Source organism: Urocitellus parryii, unplaced genomic scaffold (genome assembly GCF_045843805.1).
Source record: "Urocitellus parryii isolate mUroPar1 unplaced genomic scaffold, mUroPar1.hap1 Scaffold_59, whole genome shotgun sequence".
NCBI classification, from domain to species: Eukaryota; Metazoa; Chordata; class Mammalia; order Rodentia; family Sciuridae; genus Urocitellus; species Urocitellus parryii.
Genome location: NW_027554094.1, coordinates 990,540 through 1,013,286, shown reverse-complemented (window position 1 = coordinate 1,013,286; position 22,747 = coordinate 990,540). Strand labels below are relative to the sequence as shown.

Here is a 22,747-nt window from a genome sequence, read left to right as displayed (position 1 = left end):
AAGACATCTTGCCCTGGCAACCTGGAAGTGGGTGCTGGGTGGAGATGAGCTTAGGCTGGCCTCACCCTCTTTCCAGTCACCTGCCAGCTGGAGACCTCTTTCCTGAGTTTCAGAACCCCAGACTCAACCAGCCTTCCTCCCCTACAGGGACGACAAGCTTCTCCAGTGCTTGCTGCAGCTGGTGCAGGTCCTCAAGTACAAGTCCTACCTGGACTGCAAACTGACCCAATTCTTGTTGGACCGGGCTCTGGCCAACGGAAAGATTGGCCACTTCCTATTCTGGCATCTTCGGTAGCTGGATGCACCCCTGCTGATTCCTTGGAAACCTAGAAAAGCCATGGGGGATGAGGGTCTCCTGCTGACCTCATGTTTACTGGGCTGAGGAGGGGCTATGTGCCACTCCTGGCCATTCTCAGCCCCATCTTCTCCCTCCAGCTCTGAGATGCATGTGCCGTCCATGGCCTTGCGTTTTGGCCTCATCATGGAGGCCTACTTCAGGGGCAGCACCCACCACATGAAGGTGCTGATGAAGCAGGTGAGGCTCAGAGTGCCTGTGCCTGAGGCGGGCTCCCCTTCCAGGCCCCTTCACAGTCATACTCCTGGTTCTGGCTCAGGCTCATGTGCACTGCTGCTACTCCATTCTGCCCACCAGGCAGAAGCACTGAGCAAGCTGAAGGCCCTGAGCGACTTTGTGAAGGTGAGCTCCCAGAAGACCACCAAGCCCCAAACTAAGGAGCTGATGCACTTGTACATGTGCCAGGATACTTATCTAGAAGCCCTTTCACACTTGCAGTCCCCATTGGACCCCAGCACGATGCTGGCAGAAGTCTGGTGAGCCCCAGGCCTAGCCCCACCTGGAGCCAGGCCCTAAGCCCCCTCCCCACCCTAAGCCCCCAACCGCCCAGGGCAACACGGCCCTCTACCTGCAGTGTGGAAAGGTGCACCTTCATGGACTCCAAGATGAAACCCCTGTGGATCATGTACAGCAGTGAGGAGGCAGGCAGTGGTGACAGCGTTGGCATCATCTTTAAGAACAGGGATGGTGAGCCAGGCTGGGCAGGGGACATGCTGAGGCCTTGGCCTTCTCACCTAGGCCAATACTATTCTGTGGTAGGGCCCCAGGGGGTTCCCTGAGAAGACAGAGCTCAGATACTCTGAGCCTTGCATGGGTGTATAACCCACTGGAAACTCCTGCCCTTCCAGACCTCCGCCAGGACATGCTGACTCTGCAGATGATCCAGCTCATGGATGCCCTGTGGAAGCAGGAGGGCCTGGACCTAAGGTGGGGCCTCTATCCACCACCTGTTTGTTTGGGTCTGTAACAGGCCTCAGAGCCTGCTCCTGGAGGAGTTCCTGGTCTAAACTGACACCTCCCTGTTGGATGTGAGAGCGGCTGTTCTTACAAGAGGGGTAGGGGAGCTGGAGGGGTTTGGGTAAGGCCATTCCTGGTGCTCAGCTCCTATTTCCTGGCTTCCTACCCCTTGGGGAGCAGTGCCACCTTCTTCCAAGCCCACTGACTCATTCTCTTCAGAGCAAACATGAGCCCAGCCAAGGTGTGCTCTGCAACTTGGGTGCCAGTTCTGTGTCTCTAAGGCACCTTCCCCAGAGCCCCACACCCCATCTGGCATCCTTAGGAATTTTAGCAGTATTCCCTGTGGTTTTGTTGGGTGCCTCAATTTCCAGGGGGTTCCAGTAGCCCCAGAGAATGTCCTTAACCATAGTGTCTGCCTGTGCCTCTTCTCATGTGCTAGGATGACCCCCTATGGCTGCCTTCCCACTGGTGACTGCATGGGCCTCATTGAGGCGGTGCAGCACTCGGACACCATTGCCAACATCCAGCTGAACCAGAGCAACCTGGCTGCCATGGCTGCCTTCAACAAGGATGCCCTGCTCAACTGGCTCAAGTCCAAGAACCCTGGGTAGGCTTTCTTATTCCTGGGAGAGGCTCCATAGAGTGAAAGGTGAGGGAAGGCCTGTGACAGTTTCCATGGCTGCTTGGCTCAGCTGAGCACTGGCCCACATCTGATTTGGGGTAGGACTGTTCCTGGGTGTCCATTTTTCATGGCTGTGTTATGCTACTCAACTCTTTGGGCGTTAAAACCACCACTGTGTTTAGTCACAAATATACAGCTTGAGTGGGTTCTGCTGTGGTTTGAAATAGCTGGTGCTATGGCTAGCATCTGTGATATTGCCTGAGCCCAGAGCTTCTACCAAGGGGCCAGTCACACACCTAGGGACTTGGCTGTCAGTTGTGCCTCTTTATGCAGCCTCTCTTCATCTAATACATAGACCTTGGCTTCTCTGAATGGTATTGTGTGGAAGAAGGGGGCAATTTCAAGCTGGGCATGGTGACCTATGCTCCAGAATAATGCCCTCCTTGTTGATTAACACAAGGCCGGATTCAAGAGGAGGGAAAATATAAGGAGCCCTGGTTTTCAATCTTCCCCACCCAGAGAAGCCCTGGATCGAGCCATTGAGGATTTCACCCTCTCTTGTGCTGGCTACTGTGTGGCTACATATGTGCTGGGCATCGGTGACCGGCACAGTGACAACATCATGATCCGTGAGAATGGGCAGGTAAGGGGCACTGTGTTCAGCTGCCCAGTGAGCTTGTCTTACATCCCTGGCCCAGTGGCCTCTCTGACCTACCCATACCTCCCAGAAGAGTGTCCCAAGTCCTGCTGACTTCCTCTAACTGGAATCTCTCTTTGTGAAGCCTATTCTCCCTGCCCTTCCCTCCCCTCAGCTATTTCACATTGACTTTGGCCACATTCTGGGGAATTTCAAGACCAAGTTTGGAATCAACCATGAGCGAGTCCCATTCATCCTCACCCATGACTTTGTCCACGTGATTCAGCAGGGCAATACTAGTAATAATGAGAAATTTGAAAGGTGAGGGTGCCCAGGGCCCCAGTGAGGGGACAGTGTCCAGCCAGGGGCAGGGATGGGGACATAACCCTCAGGCTAACTCCTGCCTCCACCCTGGGGGTGCTGCCTTCTCTGCAGGTGCACCCCAATCCAAGAGTACCCTGTTGGGCAGTGCAAACAGGAGGTCCATGAGAGGTGTAGGAGGCAGGTCCAGGCCAGGGGCAGACACTCAGTGGCAGGTGCTGGCTGGATGCAGAACCCCTGCTTGTTTGGGGCTGGGGATGGCAGGGAGGACCCAGGGATTTATCTATTTCCTCCACCTCTGCAGGTTTCGAGGCTACTGTGAACAGGCCTACAGCATTCTGCGGCGCCATGGGCTCCTCATCCTCCAACTCTTTGCTCTGATGCAGGCAGCAGGCCTGCCTGAGCTAAGCTCCTCCAATGACATCCACTATTTGAAGGTATGCCAGCACAGGACCACACCAGACTGGAGGCCAGGGTCTACCACAAACTTCACAAGGCCTGCCTGAATGTCTACAGCTGTGGAGGAGCCTGCCTTCCCTATGTATAGTATAAAAAATGAGCTTGGCAGAGCTCATCCTGGTCAGAGTGCATCTTGCCCGAACAGCTCAGGGACCTAGGAGATTCACCTCTCAGATGGCGGCCCTCATGCCATCCCAGGCCCAGCAGTGCAGTATGGTGGGAAGTGGCCAGAATGTTGCACTTCCTGGGCCTATTCCCGCCCAGTTGCAGGTGAACTGTGATCTTGTTTGGTTATACCATGTGTCCTCAGTATCTTTCATGCATGAGATAAAGTCTCTTGTAGGTTTGCAAGACACTTTGCATTCCTGTCTTTTCAGTTAGTGAGAGGCAGAGTGGGAGGGGGTGTATTCCCTAAAGCTTCTCCTGCCCTTCTCTCAGCTAAGGTGAGGCTGCCTGACCCTCTGCTTGCAGTTCTTTTAGGAAGGAATTTCAACAACCCGAGGGTGCAGGAGTATAGGGAGGCAGAAGGGATTGCAGATGCAGCAGGGTCAGGATCCCTGAATGTTGATGCAGTTGTGATGATTCTGTCCCAGGACACCCTGGCGCTGGGGAAGACGGAGGAGGAGGGGCTGAAGCACTTCAGGGTGAAGTTCAATGAAGCCCTGAGGGAGAGCTGGAAGACCAAAGTGAACTGGCTGGCACACAACCTGACCAAAGACAACCGGCAATAGTGGCCACCTCTGAGCTGCCACAGGCTGACAAACCTGTCTGAGGACAGCTACCCTTGGTTGTCCTAGATGGGGCCTACACCTGAACTACACCTCATGGGAAAGAACAACACAATTATATTTTGTTTACACTAGTTATTTAGACAGACAGGAAATGTTTCAAGATGATGGGGAAATGTGATGGACATTATTATCCAAAGTAGATGTACAAAGACACAAATTTGTGAAAATATACTTTGTATAAAACAAGAGATAGGAAAAATTGTGTTTTATTTGTGTAATAAGAATTATAATATATTCCACTGTCATACATGTATAAAAAAAACTATAATAAAGAACCAAACAGCCAGGGCTGGGGTTGTAAGCTCAGTAGTAGAGTGCTTGCCTCGCACGTGTGAAGCGCTGGTTTTAATCTTCAGCACCACATAAAAATAAATTAAAATAAAGGTATTTTTCCATCTACAAGTAAAAAATAACAAAAAGAACAAAACACCATAAATGCAAATGCCTAGTGCAGAGGACGGGTGCTGCACTGAGTCCAAGCACGGTGCGTTGGGCACCATGAGGTTGTACCTTGCTCTTGTCTTAGGATGGGCATTCCAGGTCTTCCAGCTGGTGGATCTTGCCCAGCAAAGACTCACTTCCTCTTGGGGAAGCCTTATTCCCAGGCTCTCCACCTAGCAGTTACTTGGCCTCCTGTCCACTTAGGACACCTCAATCCCCAGATCACCTTCTGCCACCTGTGTGGCCCACCCTGCGTGTTCTCCATTGACCAAGTCCTGGGAAGCTCCCAAAGAAGCCAGGGCACCCCATAGCCACAGAGATGCTTGCTCTTCACTGCTAAAGTGACTCTCAGGTAGAGGATGCCCTCACCTCTTTCACCTTCATGTAAGAAAATAATACCACTCTATTTACTGAACCTCTACAGCTGCAGAGGAGCCTGCCTCCCGTATGTGTAGTATAAAAAATGAGCTTGGCAGAGCTCCTCCTGGTCAGGGTGAAAGGTCAGAGAGGGTCTGTGTGGTGATGTGTGAATAGGCTCCCTGCTCTGGAAGGTTTAAGGGAGGGATGGGGCTTGATGTCCCCCAGGGCTCACCTTTGAAGAACCATCTGGGAATAATCTTGGGCCACGTGAGGTGGGGTCTTTCTATCTGAGGGCACTTACTCTGAGATAGTCCAAGTTTAGCCTCAGTAATCCCAAAGGGCTACACAAGAGAAACTGTCCCTACCACAGGATCCTGTGCCTCTTTCAGCTTTCTGAAGCCCACTGTAGTGAAGCATCCAGGACTTGGGCTTTTAGAAACCCACAGTGGGATGGGGCCAGAGCCCAGTCATAGAGCATGTGCTGAGTGTGCATGAGGCCCTGGGTTTGATCTCTAGCAGTGTAAACAAAATATGAAGAAGCTCCTGATAATCCTGATGCACATTTAGTTCATTCAGGACCTTCTGGGCTCACTGCTGATCTCTCAGGTGTCTCCCAAGACTTGGCAGAGCCAGCAGACTCTGGCCCTTAGCATGAGAGGTGCACAGCTTAAAAGGAATGCCAGATGCCAGCTCTCTGCATTTTCAATAGCTGTTGTGCCACCAGAGCACCTGTCTCATCTGCAGTAGCCAGAGATGTCACTTTTGTTCCCAAATAAATGCTGAATTTAATCAGGCCACCTGCCTCCTTTACAGTATGAAAAACCACACACATGTCTATGTATTATGCTTCAAGGCGTGGGCTACAGACCTTGCACAACCTCAGTGATTTCTGGGTGTATGGTCTGTTGCCCAGTGATAACAGCTTCTATTTGTTTTCAATCATTTCATGTTGCATGTTAAATATCACTGATGTGGATTGAGTCTGCTGTCTTTTTTCACAAGACAGAAAGGCAAGTGGAAAGAAATTAAAGCCTTTCTATGGTCTTATGTTCTTGGCTCAAAAGGAAAACAAAGTTTAAACAAGGCAATAAACAGGCATCACTCCAGCTGAATTTAGAACCAGAACTTTACTGTAGTGTACACACTTTCCCACCTAGCATCAATACATGCATCTGAGCAGGAACACCAAGGCACTACAGACCATAAGAGGACATCCCTCTCTGTTAGCTTCTACCACTGTCTAGACGGCATCTACACAGACTGCATGTGGATGGGCAGCCACACAACAGCACAGCCATCCTTAAGACTGGCAGTGAGGACACAGGGGCAGTGTGCAGGATGACCCCCAGGTTTACAGTCTAGCATCTGACATGTACATGAAGAACAAAGTTCTTTGTTGCTCTAGCCCCAAATTCTTTCTCTCCTTGAACTTCCCATGGATCAGAGCAGCAAGACTCGTGGCTACTGGAGTGAGGATCTGACCCCAATGCAGGGGCATTCTGCAGGAGCAACCCACAAGGGTTGGGGTGGGGTAGATGCAGACTGTTTTGGAACATTGTAGCACACTGCCTTCCTCCATTATGAGTGCAGATCCCTCAGGAAAGCACTGCTATCTCCAAAACCAAGTGGTCAAGTGATCTGCACCACAGCTTTCAGTTTCAATGAACCACAGAGAACTTCACCAGCAGGAAAATGTACATTTATGAAGCCTCAGTACAGAAACACAAAGCCTGGGTGACATAAATGGAAGCTTCTGGTCCTGAGAGGAGTGCATGAGAAGCCAGGGACCCCATAGATCCCATCCCAAACATGATGCTAGAAGTGTGCAGAACCCCAAAGACGAAGACCCATTTCCAGACTTCAAACACAAACCACTACTCTGGTCCCAAACAGCACACCAAATCCTGCATAGCCTCATGCCTAGACCAGAGTGAGTAGGCCTCCCCTCCTAGTTTCCCGAGGGAGAGGTAACAGAAGCAGAGTCACTGCACTTGGCATCCTAGTCCTGAGTACATTAGCACAAAGGACACAGAGAAATACAATGTATTTACAAAGCATTAAAAAGTCAGTTGATCATCTACATATTAACCCCATTCTACCACTTGTAAAAGCACTAGTTTGGAAAAATAAATAAAGACCTTCAAAAAGAAAAAGAAAAAAATGATTACCAATTTTTACTCTTTGTCAGCTAGTCTAGTCACTGCAACATTTCTGGAGGTGCAAGATGTGGGCAACTCACTGGATGGTAGGAGCCTGAATTGCTGCATCCCCTGAGCTGGCAGGACATGGCAGGGAGGAAGAGTTAGTGACCAGAAAAAAAGGAAACAAAAACAAAACAAAACAAAAAAAAACTTGTAAGCACTTAGAAACCACTGTAAATCTGATGTTGTTCCATGTCCAAGAAACAGCACTTTTCTAATAAATCCTTTATAGTTAACTTTATCAAATAATCCATCCATGAGAGCAGTGTGGCAAAGCAACCTCAGGTCCTAGTCATTTGGGAAGTAGATGGTGTACAAATTTCTCCTGCTTTACCCCCAAACCTAGAAACTGGAAAGATGACACAATTCAAAATCTTTTATTTCCTTTTATGGTAAAGATGGTCAATTGCTAATAACACCCTGGATCCAATTCCCTAGACCATGGATCCCTTGAGCAACTACAAAGCCACAGAAGATGCTGATGAAGGCTTCAGAGCAGGGTGGTCCTCTCCCTGCTATGGTCTGACAGTGACCACTGCCAGCTAGGACAGTGTTAGCCCTGTGTGCAGTGGGTCCCTTCATCAGTCCAAGGACCCAACTTCACTACCAACAGATTCAGTGACCTGACACCACTACAAGGATCCCTTTGTTAACCAGCTGCTGTTCTTTATAGAAGAGCGTCCTTGTGTCTCATGTGTGAAAACTTCAGCAACAACCTTGTCCCTTCCTGTGGTATTCCCTGACACTTGCTCTCTATCACCTCCCTCCATGGTTCCTCAGGCTCTCACTCAGAATGCAGCAGATGGTGGAATGGAGCAGCAGCCCAACCTGCCAGTACAGACTGCACAGGTCTATCCACATCAGGCCAGGCTGAAGAAGGCGAGTGTGCTAAAGTGTGACTGGGCCCTCTGTCACCACCACAGCTGGCTCTTTTGGGTAGCAGCCCTGTACACACCTCCTCCTTAAGTTCATTGCTGAGGGTAGCTGCCATTTACCTCAGAGCAGATGAGAATGAACTACCAGGTCAGTTGAACTACCAGATGGTCAATGAACTACCAGGTATGCCAGTTCCAGTAGCACAGGAGTTACAAAACCTTTTGGTAGCTGGCCATGGTGCCACACCTGCAGGGTTAAGAACATACCAGGTGGCTCAAGTTAGGAAGCTGGGTGGGGCCAGAGCCAGGGCCCCAGTGGCTAAAGGTAGGCACCTGGGTTGCTGAGCCAGCAGGACAAATGCATGTGGTTTTCCAATTGAGGAAAAAATAGCATGGTTGGCATTTTAGGGGCATATGCTAGTCCTTTGTATGTTAGTGCCACATGTCATCTTCTTGTTCAGAAGGAGGACACTGTGCAACAATGCTGTCTCTCCACAAGTTTGAAGATATTGGGAGCCATGTGGCCTCCAGCTGGCTCTGGCCTCTCACCTGTGAAAACCGTGCCCAGGTCAGAGGGGTTCACTTCAATGAACTTCTGCTACAGGTGGGCTGTGTCCACCTCCAGGCTCTCCTGCTCTGGGTTTGGTTCCTCTCACTCCTCAATATGCAACCGTCTCAGATAGCAGGGAGCCTGTGGAGCCCAATGAAGCTGGTCATAGCTAATGGACACCCAACTCAGGCTCAAGCTCAGAAACCCATTTTCAGGACAAGCAAGAGAGGTAAGGGAGAGTCAAATTCAAGAATTGGGGGCTGCTGAGGGTGTGGCTCAGTGGTAGAGCATGTCCTTAGCACACACACAGCCCTGGGTTTGATTCCAGTGTGAAATAAACAAAGCAAACAAACAAATGGTAGCACTGCACAAATTCTGGGCAACAACAGCAGGAACACTGTCCTCCTATGGAGTGAGCCAAAAGACATAGCTCAGACCCTCAGATCAGTCAGGGAAAGGTGGAAAGACCCTGAATTGGTTTCCAAAGAGCATGATGACACCAGGCAAGGAAGAAGCCCTCTCAGAAACAGGATCTCCCAAAACCTCAGAGGGAAAGAAGGTGGGTACATCAGCCGCAGTAAGGAGTGTCCAGGAAGGTAAGGAGGCCTCCCCATGCAGAGCAGCTGTTACCCTGGGGTCTTCAGACTCATCCCCCAGGAACTACACTTCTCATGTGATTGTGCTGATGATTCCAAGCTCAGGGAACAGGAAAACCCCTAAGAGCTCTGAAATTTAGAAGCAGTTCAGGCAAAGCAGTGGACTCCACTCTGGTTGATCCTGGGCTTTTCCAGCTACAAAATCATGATGTAGCTTTGGACTGGGGGGACTGCAATGCAGGGCACCTTATTAAAACACCTGCCACCAAGAATGAGGCTATCAGGGCTCTGAAAAACACCTGGGAGATCACAGGTACAAATGATGGTGGAGGGGGACCACACAGGTTCTCACTACCTTGGGACAGAAGACTGTGGCCCCTCCAGGAACCCCAGCCATCAGCACAGCTCCCACCTCCACCATGTGGAGTGTGGTGCTGGCCAACTTGGAAAAATATCATAATTATCATGCGAAGTTACAGAAGTTACACACAATGTATGCATGCTGTAGGCTTTCATTTAGGTAAAGCACTAGAAAATACAAAATAATGTATGGCAACTGAGAAGAGACCAGTGGTTGCTTTGGGGCGGGTGGCTGGGGAGTGGGGGCTTAGCAAGGCATTAGGAAAGGGCTAGAGAAATGTTTGGGATAATAAGAGAGGGGTTCACTATGATTGTGGCAAAATAAGTCATGGGTATATACATATATCAAATTTACCAAACTGCACACTCCTAAATATGTGAAGTCTATTACAGGACACTTGTATTTCAACAAACACATCTTTAGAAAATACAGGGGAAAGAAAAGTTTCCTTCCCTCTGGAACCTGTGTCTGTCCAGCAGAGTGAATACCTCACATCCATGGACTCCCCAGCCCACATAGGGCCAAAAGCCTCACCTGTAGAGGTCCCCTCAGGGGCCACTGCCAACCATGGGGAGGAGCTCTAGATCTGCCCCAGAGTCTGCCTCAGGACTTCAGAAGAAGGCTGAGGAAGGCCTCCCTCTCAGCTCTGGGCCCGTCCCACCTGCCCAGCCTGAGTGCCCTGACTCCTGCTACCAAGCATGAAGGGTGCCACTTCCCAGCAAGGAGCCTCAGCCTGAAGATCTGCCTGCAGGAGGAACAAGGGAAAGCCAGGTGGGCCTCACAGGCTCCAACCAGCAGCAACCCAGCACCTTCCTGTCCCTCCTGCAGGAGGTGAGGAACATGGGCCAGGAAGGCTCTGAGCGCCCTGCAGCCTCTTTTGTACTGTGGCTACTATGGCTCCCCTGACACTTGCTGCTGCCACGCCCAGCCTGCCATCCTCAGGCCGAGGGACAGCACAGTACCTGAGAGGACGGCCCATCTTGGTTGACTGCCTTCCAGGCCCTATTTCCTCTGCAGCGCCCTTGGATCTGGCTGTCTGGGTGAAGGGGGGAGCTCCCCCCTGCACCCAGGGGAGAGGGCACTCTCCCCTCCAGGGGAGGCCCTTGGGACTTGGGTGTCGGGGTGGCGGCGAAAACTCCACCACCCCTCGCACCCAGGGGAGAGGGCACTCCCCCTCCGGAGGGAGGCCCCTCGGACCTGGGTGTTGGGGTGGGGGGAGCTCCACCATCCCAGCAATCAAGGGAGAGGGCACTACCACCTCCCGGAGGAAGGCCCCTCAGACCTGGGGAGCTCCACCCCCCACCCTACACCCAAGGGAGAGGGCACTCCCACTTCCAGGTGGGAGGCCCCTGAGACCTGGATTTTGGGGTGAGGGGAGCATCCTCCTCATCCTCCCTGCACCCAGGGGAGAGGGCACTACCCCTCCACAGGGGAGGCCCCTCTAACCTGGGTGTCAGGAGGGGAAGCTCTCCCCTCCACACCCAGGGGAGGGGGCACTACCCCCTCCACGGGAGAGACCCCTCTTAACTGGGTTTGTGGAGGGAGCTCACCCCTGCACCCAGGGGAGAGGGCACTCTCCACTCCAGGGGGGAGGCCCCTCTAACCTGGGTGTGTGTGTGGGGGGAACTCCCTGGCACTGCACCCAGGGGAGAGGGTACTCCCCCTTCCAGGGGGGCGACCCTTCTAACCTGGGTGTGGTGGGGGAGCTCGCCCCCTCCGCACCCAGGGGAGAGGGCACTCAACCGTCCAGGAGGGAGGCCCCTCTAACCTGGCTGTCAGGGGTAGCTCCCCAGCGCACCCAGGGCAGAGGGGCACTCCGTTCTCCAGGGGGGAGGCCCCTCTAAGCTGGGGGTCCGGGGGAGCTCCCCAGTGCACCCAGGGCAGAGGGGCACTCCCCCCTTTAACCCTAACCCTAACCCTCCTGGGGGAGGCCCCTGGAAACTGGATGTCAGAGTGGGGAGGTGAGCCGCCCCCCCCGGCACCCAGGACAGAGGGCACTCACCCCTCCTCAGGAGAGGCGCCACCAACCTGGGTGTCAGGGTGGGGAAGCTCCCGCCCCTCACCCCGCACCTAGGGGAGAGGGCACTCCCCCTCTAGGGCGGATGTCCCACTAACCTGGGTGTGTGGTGAGGAGCTCCCCCCTCCGCACCGAGGGGAGAGGGCACTACCCCCTGGGGGGGAGGCCTCTCCATCCTGGGTGTTGGGGTGTGGGGAGGAACTCCCGCCCCTCACCCCTCACCTAGGGGAGATGGCACTCCCCAGTCTGTGGAGGAGGCCCCTCTGTCCTGGGTGTCGCGGGGGTGGGAGCTCCTCAGCACGCAGGTAGAGGGCATTCCCCCCTCTGGGAAGGATGCCCCACTAACCTGGGTGTGTGGGGGAGCTCCCCCTCCGCACCCAGGGGAGAAGGCTCTCCCGACTCCAGGGGAAGGCCCCTCTAACCTGGGTATTGGAGGGGAGTTCCCCCCGCTCCACACCCAGGGGAGAGGGCACTCCTCCCCATCCAGGGGCATGGCCCATCTAACCTGGGTGTGTGGGGGGGGCAGATCCCCCCCTCTGCACCCAGTATAGAGGGCACTCCCCCCTCCAGGGGCTAGGCCCCTCTAACCTGGGTGTCCAGGGGAGCTCCCCAGCGCACCCAGCATAGAGAGCACTGCTCCCTCCAGGGATGCGGCCTCTCTAACCTGGGTGTCAGGAAGAGCTCTCCAGCATACCCAGGGCGAGGGGCACACCCACCTCCAGTGGAGAGGCCCCTCTAACCTGGGTGTCGGGGAGTTCCCCAGCGCACCCAGGGCACAGGGGCACTCCCCCCTCCAGGGCAGCGGCCTCTCTAACATGGGTGTCAGGGTGAGCTCCCCAGCGTACCCAGGGCATTTCCAAACTCATGAGAGTAACATTACCTTGATATTAAAGAGGCAATAGCAAAATGGAAATTATAGAGTTCTCCATCCTGATCAAGTGAGACTTATTCCAGATACACAACATGGCTTAATATTTGGAAATCATTCAATGTAATATAATTCAATGTTTTATATATTTATATATATTTTAGTTTCAAATAGAAGAGAAAATCTTTTTTTTTTGTTTTCTAAATTTTTTTATTATTAGTTGTTCAAAACATTACAAAGCTCTTGTCATATCATATTTCATACATTTGATTCAAGCATCAACAAATTTCTACAAACCATGATTTCTACAAACATAACTGAATCAGGTGGACATATACAATTAAAATATATCAAGTTTTAAGATTTTTTTTGTAGGTGGACACAGTGCCTTTATTTTATTTATTTACTTATGTGATGCTAAGCATCAAACCCAGTGCCTCACACGTGCAGTTGAGCACTGTACCACTGAGCCACAACCTCAGCCCTTAAATAGATCAATTTTAGGCAAGGAAATAGAAGATGCTATCAAAAGCCTATCAACAAAGGAAAGCCCAAAAGCAGATAGATTCTCAGCTGAGTTCCACCAGACAATGCAAGAAGAACTAATACCAATATTCCTCAAAATATTCTATGAAATAGAAAAGGAGGGAACCCTTCTGAACTCATTCTATGAGGCTGTTATCACTCTGACACCAATTGCAGACAAAGACACATCAAGGAAAAAACTTAAGACCAATACCCCTGATGATCATAGACACAAAAATTCTCAATAAATTCCTGACAAATTGTATACAAAAAACACACTAAAATACAGTGCACCATGACCACGTGTGGTTCATCCCAGGGATGAAAGTTTGGTTCAACATATGGAAATAAATAAATCTAATACATCACATCAATAGACTTAAAGACAAGAATCATAAAATTTTCTCTATAGATGCTGAAAAATATAGAATCATTTCATGTTCAAAACAATAGAAAAACTAGGAGTACTAGGATCATACTTCAACATTGTAAAAGCTGTCTACACTAAGCCCAATGCCAGCATCACTATTAATGGAGAAAAATTGGAAGCATTCCTCTAAAAACTGGAACTAGTCAGGGATGCCCTCTTTCACAACTTTTATTCAACATAATCATTGAAATTGTAGCCAGAGAAATCAGGTAAGCAAAAGAAATTAAATGGACACACAAGGAAAAGAAGAATTCAAACTATCACTATTTGCTGATGACAGTTATAATACCCAAAAAATTCCACCAGAAAACTTCTAGAACTAATAAATGAATTCAGCAAAGTATCAGGATACAAAATCAACACCCCAAAATCAAATGCATTCCTATATATCATCGATGAATCCACTGAAAAAGAAATTATGTAAACGATTCCATTCACAATAGCCTCAAAAATTAAATATCTGGAAAAAATCGAATAAAAAGGTAAAAAAAAAAGCTCTACAATAAAAAGTACAGAACCTAAATAAAGATATTGAAGAAAACCTCTGAAGATGGAAAGATGCTCCTCAATAGGCAGAATTAATAGTTTAAAAGGCCATACTACCAAAAACATCATACAGAAATAATGCAATTTCTATTAAAATCCTTATGACAGTCTTCATTATAATAGAAAAGGCAATTATGATATATTTTTTGGTAAAATAAGAGACCCAGAATAGTAAAAGCAATCTTTAGTGAGAAAACTGAAACAGGAGGCATCATAATACCAGACCTTAAACTATACTACAGAGCTATAGTAACAAAAATGGCATGGTGTTGGCACCAAAATAGACATGTAGATCAATGGTATAAAATAGAGGACACAGAGACAAACCCACAAAGTTCAAATATGATTATCTCATACTAGACAAAACATTCACTGGAAAAAAAAAGATAGCCTATTCTTTCAACAGATGGTGCTGGCAAAACTGGAAATCCACATGTAGCCAAATGAAATTAAACCTACATCTCTCACCCTGAACAAAAATCAAATCAAAGAGGATCAAAGTTTTAGGCACTAGAACAGAGACCCTGAACCTAATAGAAAAAAAAAAAGCACAAATCTTCACCACTTCAGCCTAGGATCTGACTTCCTTAACAAGACTCATAAAGTGCAAGAAGTAAAATCAAGAATAAATAAATGGGATGGGTTCCAATTAAAAAGCTTCTTCTCAGCAAAGGAACCAGTAAAGTGAGGAGAGCACTTGCAGACTGGGAGAAAATCTTTACCACATGCACCTCTGATGAAACCCTCATCTCTAAGATATATTAAGAACTCAATAAACTTAGAACCATAAAAACAAATAAACCAAAGAATAAATGGGCTAAGGAACTGAACAGATAATTTGTAGACAAAGAAATACAATTGATCAACAAATACATGAAAAGTGTTCCAACACCTCTAGCAATTAGAGAAATACAAATGAAAACTACTCTAAGATTTCCTCTCACTCCTGTCAGAATTGCAATCATCAAGAATACAGGCAACAATTAATGTTTGTGAGAATGTGGTGAAAAAACCACACTCATACATTGCTGGTGAAACTGAAAATTGGTGCAACCACTATGTAAAGCAGTATGGAGAGTCCTCGGAAAACTGGGAATGGAACCAGCATTTGACCCAGCCATCCCACTCCTTAGTTTATATCCAAAGAACTTAAAATCAGCATACTATAGTTCCTGAATAGATGAATGGATAAATAAAAGGTAATATATATATATATATATATATGTGTGTGTGTGTTTCAATGAAATATTACTTAGCTTTAAAGAAGAATGAGATTATGGCATTTAGTAGTAATGACTGGAGTTGGAGAATATCATGCTAATTGAAATAAGACAAACTCACGTAACAAAAGGCTGAATGTTTTCTCTAATATGTGGATGTTATTTCACAATAAGTTGGTGGCACTAGGGAAGAATTGTATTACCTTAGATTAGATAGAGGGAAGTGGTTGGAGGGGAGGGGAGGGCATGTGAGGCTAGGAAAGATAGTAGAATGAAACAGACATTATTACTGTAGGTATATACGTGATTACATGACCAATATAACTCTGAAACATGTACACTCAGAAAAATGAGAAATTATATCACATCTCTGTATGACATAGCAAAGTACATAACTGCATTCTAATGTCATATATAATTAAAATAAATAAAAAACTTATTAAAATTGAAATAGATAAATATAAGTCAAATAGTAAAAAAAACTCAACTGAAAAATGATAATACATCGAAAATCACATGAATGGACTCATAAGAGTTTACAGTAACAAAAGACAGAATAGCTTGAATGATAAAATGTATATAAATAGCAAATTATAATTCACAGAATGGAAAAAAATTAGTATAAACTGATATGTAAACTGCTCTAGGAGAGTTCTTCCTTACAGAATTCACATTAATGAATGAAATAGGCAATTCATTAAAAAATCACCATTATAATACTGTAATAATTGTTGCAGGAAATGACCACAATGGGTGCTGAAAATAATGGACAAAAGATTAAGGAAAATCAATATATTTGCATGGACTAAAATGAACATCAACCAAGACAATTATTAATTAAAAAAGAAAATTATTAACTTTAAAGTGGAGAATTAGAGCAATCACCAATAAACCAGGCATGGTGGTGCACACTTATAACTTGAGAGTTTGAAGCAGGAGGATCACAAGTATGAGACCAGCTTCAGTAAATTAGTGAGAATCTCAGCAAGTAAGCAAGACCCAGCCTCAAATAATAAACAGGACTGAGGATGTAGCTCAGTGGTAAAGTGCTCCAGATTTCAATATCAGTAACCAAAAAAAAAAAAAAGAAATCACCAGTATATGACTTATCAACATTATATACCTCTGATATAATTCATTGAGAAGGGCACCATAGTCACTATTATGTTATTCTCAGCAGAAACAAATATACAGCATATATCCACAGCCTATATTCCTAACCAATACCCTAAAATTGCTCTATCTGCAACTAACTATAGCTTTAGAAAACAGGAAGGAGAGTGTCATTATAATGCAAAATACTTGTATGAAGATGTGAATTTGGTGTTAACATACCTTATATACATAGATATGATAAATGGTGGTATAAAGGTGAATTAAGAATTGTATGCAAAAAAAAAATAAGAGAAAATAGGAAGGGTTTCAAAGTTGATAAAAGAATGGACCAGCAGTGTGACAAAAGAACAAAAGGAGCAAAATGATATGAATGTAAAAAAGTAAATAGTTCAGGTAAAAGAGTATTAAAGTATGCACTTTAATAAGCACTCTAATTGATTCTCATACAGGTATATTGGAGGGCTCACTCCTGACCAACCATGACAGAGCAATCTCCAGTGATGTCTGTATTCTAGGAAACAGGAGAAAGATCAATAACAGGGAAATTACAAAAAGTTCACCGGAGAAGAAAAGGTAAGTAAAACCTTTGTGAAGGGCATCAGTCCTCCCTAAGCATTTTTAAATTTAAAATAAATTATTCTTATTTTTAACTCTTGTTAACTCTGATAAAACCGCTTGGTTGGCATGCATCAAGCCTCTGGGTTTGATCACAGGAATGGGGTAGTCACTTAAATTATTTTTATTGCTAATCTCTTAATAGCAAAACTTCTCCAGGTAAGTGCCTCTGTGTTTCATACATAGAATAATTATTAGGAGATGAATTAAAGTTAATGGACCAAGTTCTCAAACAATATTTCACCATTTCCTTACTGAGAAAAAAAAAATCCCTGAAAGCTTTTGAGATATTGATTGAAATATGGGGAAAATATAAACTTTGCACACATTTTCTAGACACTTAAAATCATTAAATAGATTTAAGTTTTATTTTTTTTCTGAAAGAAGTGATAATAATTTGTTACATTTGTTTTGCATAAACATACCTTTATATAATTTTATATGATATTTATGCATTATTCCACTTTGAATTTTTCTGTCAAAAGAGCTAAAATATAAAGCATAGTCCAATGTAATTTATTTAGAAAAAATAAACTTTCTTTCTTTTTGAGAGGGAGATATAAGTGAAGTTTTGGAAAATGAAATAAAACTGTAGATTTGCAGACTAACAAACTGATTTTTAACTATGATTTCTCAGGATTATAACATAGAATATTTATTTTTATGGTTTCTTGATACTGACTATACTGGTTTTATTTTTTTCTTATGAAAATTTTAGGAGAATCCTTTATGGACTCTGTATGCAGAAAAGTTTCTGAAGATTTGAAGTGGTAAATGTTTTCTACTTTATTTTGTTGTAAAACAAAGATATGTAAATTTTTTGAAATTGCTGAAACTCAAGTATGTTATCCTTAAAAGAATATGAAATCATTTGTAGGAGTTTATCCTGTTTTATGCAGTCACAGTTACTAATAAATAAAACTAACATAGTTTTCTTGTTTTAGATATTTTAAATTATTTTTGTAAATCTAGAAGATGTTTAAATGATATTAAGTTTTTTTACTGTTTGTTTTGCTAGTAATAATTTATATGTATATTATATTTGTAGAAAGAGGCTTGGTTTAAGGGATAATAAAGTCAACAGAGTAGTGTAAAATAACTGTTTTATTAAATGTATTTAAACTGTATTTAAAGATTGAAATGCTTGATGATGCTTTCTCTAGTAACAAAAAATTGAGGCAAGAATTAAACAATGCAGTTTTAATTTATCTTTTTGGATATTCTCAGCAATTGGAAGCATGTGGTGAGGAGCCAGAAGACAGAGAAGATTTGAACCAAGCTGTTACTTCTCTCATGAATCTTCAACGTAGAATGGACATAATGTAAAAACTGTATTCATCTAGACTCCAATCTTCTTAATTCCAAACTGATGAAACAATGAATATTTCTTCATGCTTCATTGTATTTGGTGCTTGGTTTTCTCAAAAAATATAAATTATAATGAAAGTTGCAATAGGTAACACAGGGCCCAGACGGATGGGCAGGAACATGGGTTGGAAGGGCCGTGCCCCTCCACAGTGTCCTCTGTGGCCTGGCCCAGCTCAGATTCTGTACAGCACCAGACTGAAGGGCCTAGCCTGGCCACAACCTCTCTGAAGCTCTCTGTAACAGCTGTTCTCTGATCTTGATAGATGGCTGGGGACATTGACAGCCTGTCTGAAACTCCCATAATCACACCCGACTCCATCTTCCAGAGCAAACCAAGAAAAGGAGCACCCTGACCAGGGAGAGAAGCCCCCACTCTCTTCCTGGAACTGTCACCCTGGAACATACAGCCACAGGGCCCATGCCCATTGTTCACAGTGCCAGCAAGCTCGCCTCCACAGCAGAGTTGACGAGATAACCCACAAATGAACAACGGCCCATCCACGGCAGCACATGGGTAGGCCCCACAGAGAAGGAAGGACAGCTTGGCTCCTGGGGCCCTCCAGCCACCAGCCCAGGTCCATCCGCCCCAGGGGCTTCAGGGCAACAGGGCCTGGGAGCATCCTAGAAAGTGAAGCACTCTCTGGAAGGGCCCAGGAGGGCTGTGCACCTCTGGTCCTTCCTGGGCCACGCCCAGTTCTGGAAGCAGCTCTCAGGTGGTCAGCAGAGTCCCACTTCCCAGCCACAGGCAGTGCTCCCCGAGTCGAGGGAGGGAGCATCTTCCCGGTGGCCTCCCTCCAACGTCCTGCAGCAACACGGTGGGCTTTGGTGTGCACATGCTTCTGTCACACCGGGGTCTACCTCTGTGCAGGAACACGTTCCATCCATGCTCCAACATGTCATGGCACTGGGGCCTCTCCACAGAGGTCACCAACATCCGTGCACATAGTGGGGCCTCCACTACAGGCGGAGGTGAACAGATGGCCATGCCCCACCCCACAATACACTTTACTGCCCCAGGAGTCCCTCCCTGACTCTTGACATGGGAGCAGAGACAGCAGCATCCTGGGTGAGAGGCCCCTCACAGCTTGGGGAGATCCTTCCCGCCACACTGAACAGACACTGGGGCCCTCACCTGCCCATCAGACGGCCCCAATGCAGGCAGCTGCCCTGGCTGCAGGGACGCCTGTCAGAGTACCCTCCACTTGCTCCTCCTCTGTCTCCCGCCCACCCCTTCTCAAGCGTGCACTCCTTGAAGGCCTCCTGCGCCATCTTAATGCTTTGGCCTCACCCACATTCTCCATCCCAGGCTGTGACCCACGGGGCCGGGAAAAGCCCACTCTCTGCTGCTCTGGGTCTGAGCAGGCCCCACAGTGCAAGTGTGAGAGAAGCCTAAGAGCACAAAGCAGTGGAGGATACAGCAGACACAGCACACAGGGAACCTGAGATTGTCTTCAGACACACAGCAGCCAGTGTCTGAGGACACACATGGTCCTTACCCCTGACGGTCATTGTGGCCGTGGTCCTCTCCTGCCCACACACACACGAGTACTCCCCTCCGTCCTCCTCAACCAGGCCCTCGATCTGCAGCTCACACACAGCCCCCTCCTGCCTCAGGCTCAGTCTGTCCCCGTCTGTGAGGGACTCTGTCCCCTTCCTCCACTCCACGGGGGCCGCCTTGCTCAGTTCGCAACACAGCATGGCCGTGGCCCCTTCCATGGCCTCCCTACTCCTCAGTCTTCCTACGAAGTGGGCGGGCAGAGCTGGGGAGGGTCAGAAGACACAGGGCCTCAGGTTCACTGTGATGTTGGGAGACAGCACGTGACCAGACAAAGGACAAGACGAGCCAGCAGGGTGATGGGGAGGCCACAGTGACATCAGGGACACTGGCCATGACCACTGGAGTCTCCTGGTTCATGACAGCCCAGGAAGCAGGAAGGACCCTGTGGTCCCCAAGAGGAGGGTGGCACAGACGGGAGGGAAAGGGACAAGCTGATGGAGAGTGGTGTCCATACTTGGTACCAAGACACGCCTGCACAGCCACAGTGGTCCTTACCCCTGACGGTCAGAGTGGCCGAGGTCCTCTCCTGCCCACACACACACGAATACTCCCCAGCATCCTCTTCTGCCAGGCCCTGGATCTGCAGCTCACACACAGCCCCCTCCTGCTTCAGGCTCATTCTGTCCCCATCTGTGAGGGGCTCTATCCCCTTCCTCCACTCCACAAGGTCCCCCTTGCTCAGCTCGCAGCGCAGCATGGCTGTGGCCCCTTCCGTGGCCTCCTTATTTCTCAGTTTTCCTATGAACTGGGCAGACAGGGCTGAGGGGACCAAAGACACAGAGAACATCACTTTGTTCTGCAGTGGCAAGCAGCCAGTCCAGCTATGTGGGCAGGCAGGCAGGCAGAGGTGCTCACCTTTCACAGAGAGTGTTGCTGAGGTCGTCTGGTCCCCGAAGGAGCAGGAATACTTGCCCCCGTCCTGGGGCTGCAGTTCCCGGATGACCAGCTCCAGCACAGCACCCTCCTGGCGCAGGCTGTACTTGCTGCTGGACCTCAGGACATCTTCCCCATGGCGCCACTCCACAGGCGCCGCCACCGAGGAGAGCACACAGCGCAGCGTGGCGGCACCACCCTCCGACAGCTCCAAGTCCCTCAGTGCCTCCCGGAACCTAACTGCCCGAGCTGCAGAGAGACATGCTCTGCTCACCTCCCTGAGCAGGAACCCCCAGCCACGAGGTTCTCAGCCAGGGTGGGGGTGGTCCCAGCCCTGCTGCCGCACTCCTGAAGGGTCACAGGAGGCAGGCCAGCAGGGCAGGCACACGGCAGACCTGCGGGAGACCAGCACACCCCAAGAAATGGGTGCCGGAGCCTGACCCAGGACCTCCAAACACAGTGTGGGAGGCAGATAATTAGAAGTGGACCCTAATTCCAGACACACATAGAACATGCAGACGGGTGGCTTCAGAAGGCACCAGCCCTGCAACCTGCAACCTCAAGACCCTAAGCCTCCAGGCTGGGAGGTGAGGTCCTGGTTCCCATCCGCCCAGGTTGGGGCAGCCCAAGCAATCTGAGGCCAGCCAAGGGGCCAGAAAGCCAGGGAGCCAGGAGCAAGGCAGGTCAGCAGCAGGAGGGCAGCCATGCAGTTCAGGCCACCCACCGACATGGACACCCATGCACCCCAGTCCTTGCCTGCCAGGTAGACTGGGAGCCACAGGCACTGAGCTCACCTTGGACCCTAACAATGGAGCTGCTCCAGGCCCCGCCAGTCTCACACTTATATCACCCACCATCCTGCGGGGTGGCACCTGTGATGACCAGCTGGGCACAGCAGCCCTCGTAGCTCAGCTGGCACCTGGCAGATGGCCGCAGCATCTTCCCATCCTTGGTCCAGTGCACGGGGGTGTCAGGAGCAGTGGTCTCACACGTGAGGGTCAAGTCCTCGCCTTCTATGACTGTGGCATCTGTGAGCTCCCGGGAAAAGATGCTCGGCTTCTCTGGAGGAAGAGAAAGGAGCCAAGGGTCCCTGGGGCTGTGGTGTTACTGCAAGAGAGGCCCCTGCTGCAGATGGTCATCATCTTGTCCATGTCTGCCGCTGCCTCGGGCTGCAGCCACAGATGGGAACGCTGAGGGGACAGGGTGGGCTCTGCGTGGCTCTCGCCCTGGCAGGGAGCAGGCCACCTTCAGACATGCTGACCAGGATTCTGAGCATTACCGAGGGGTGTTCATCCCAAATAGCACCAGTGCACACACCTGCCTTCCTAGGATCCCCATGCTGAGGACATCTAGTCTCACGTCACCATGAGTCTGCACCCAAGCTCAGACATGACTCAGCTGCCACCTGAGCTGTTCCCCACCCTCCTCAAAGCTGTACCCTGAGCAGCATGAACAGTATGACATCCCCACTCCAAATGGCCCTGGCATTGAGGTACAAAACCTACCAGTGACCCGCAGGGTGGCCGAGGTCCTCTGGTCACCCGCCTCAAAGTAGATAGTACCCGAGTCCTTGAGTGCCAGCTGCCGCAGCGTGAGCACATGGTACCCCCAGGCTGGACCATGATTTCATTGAATTCATTGGCATGCAATGGTGTCTTGTCCAGGAACCAGCGCACAGGCCTGTGGTCAGCAGGGGCAACACCGCAGCAGAATGTGGCTGAGGAGCCCTTGTGCACTTCCATGTCCTGCAGTTCCTCCGTGATGAGCACCCTCTGCCCTGCAGGGCACAGACAGCCATCAGGGCCTGCTGCCCAGGGAAGTCTGGCTCTCTCCAGACCCAAGGAGGTCTCCCAGCAACAAGCAAGTGACTGGTTAGCCAGTCAGGGTTGACAACAGGATGCACGTGGGAGCTGAACAGTGCAGAACAGTCTGTCTCAGGGTGACTTCTGAGTCCCAGTCCCATCTCCCAGCTCAGGTCTGCAAGGCTCTGGACACCATTCTGCCATCCCCAGAAGACAGACCCAGAAAGAACTTCTAGCAAACTTGGCCCTGGATGCCAGCCCAGGATGCCAGGGCCGGGTGAAG

At 48.8% G+C, this 22,747-nt stretch overlaps 1 protein-coding gene across 17 annotated transcripts in view; it reads left to right on the top strand.

Moving 5' to 3' along the window:
- The window catches only part of LOC144252782 (phosphatidylinositol 4,5-bisphosphate 3-kinase catalytic subunit delta isoform-like), a 131,948-nt gene extending 127,505 nt beyond the window's left edge, over positions 1 to 4,443 (top strand). For 14 of the 17 annotated variants that reach the window (XM_077794898.1, XM_077794897.1, XM_077794892.1 and 11 more), the window contains 10 exons: positions 148 to 291; positions 436 to 535; positions 653 to 831; positions 930 to 1,042; positions 1,204 to 1,282; positions 1,752 to 1,919; positions 2,454 to 2,577; positions 2,747 to 2,892; positions 3,197 to 3,329; positions 3,945 to 4,443. In XM_077794898.1, the coding sequence (XP_077651024.1) occupies positions 148 to 291; positions 436 to 535; positions 653 to 831; positions 930 to 1,042; positions 1,204 to 1,282; positions 1,752 to 1,919; positions 2,454 to 2,577; positions 2,747 to 2,892; positions 3,197 to 3,329; positions 3,945 to 4,082 (1,324 nt within the window). In that variant the 3' untranslated portion in view covers positions 4,083 to 4,443. Of the gene's footprint in view, positions 1 to 147; positions 292 to 435; positions 536 to 652; positions 832 to 929; positions 1,043 to 1,203; positions 1,283 to 1,751; positions 1,920 to 2,453; positions 2,578 to 2,746; positions 2,893 to 3,006; positions 3,108 to 3,196; positions 3,330 to 3,944 lie in introns of those variants that run through there. The other 3 variants (XR_013343059.1, XM_077794895.1, XM_077794900.1) reach the window with 3 other exon arrangements.
- The last annotated feature ends 18,304 nt before the right edge of the window (positions 4,444 to 22,747 follow it).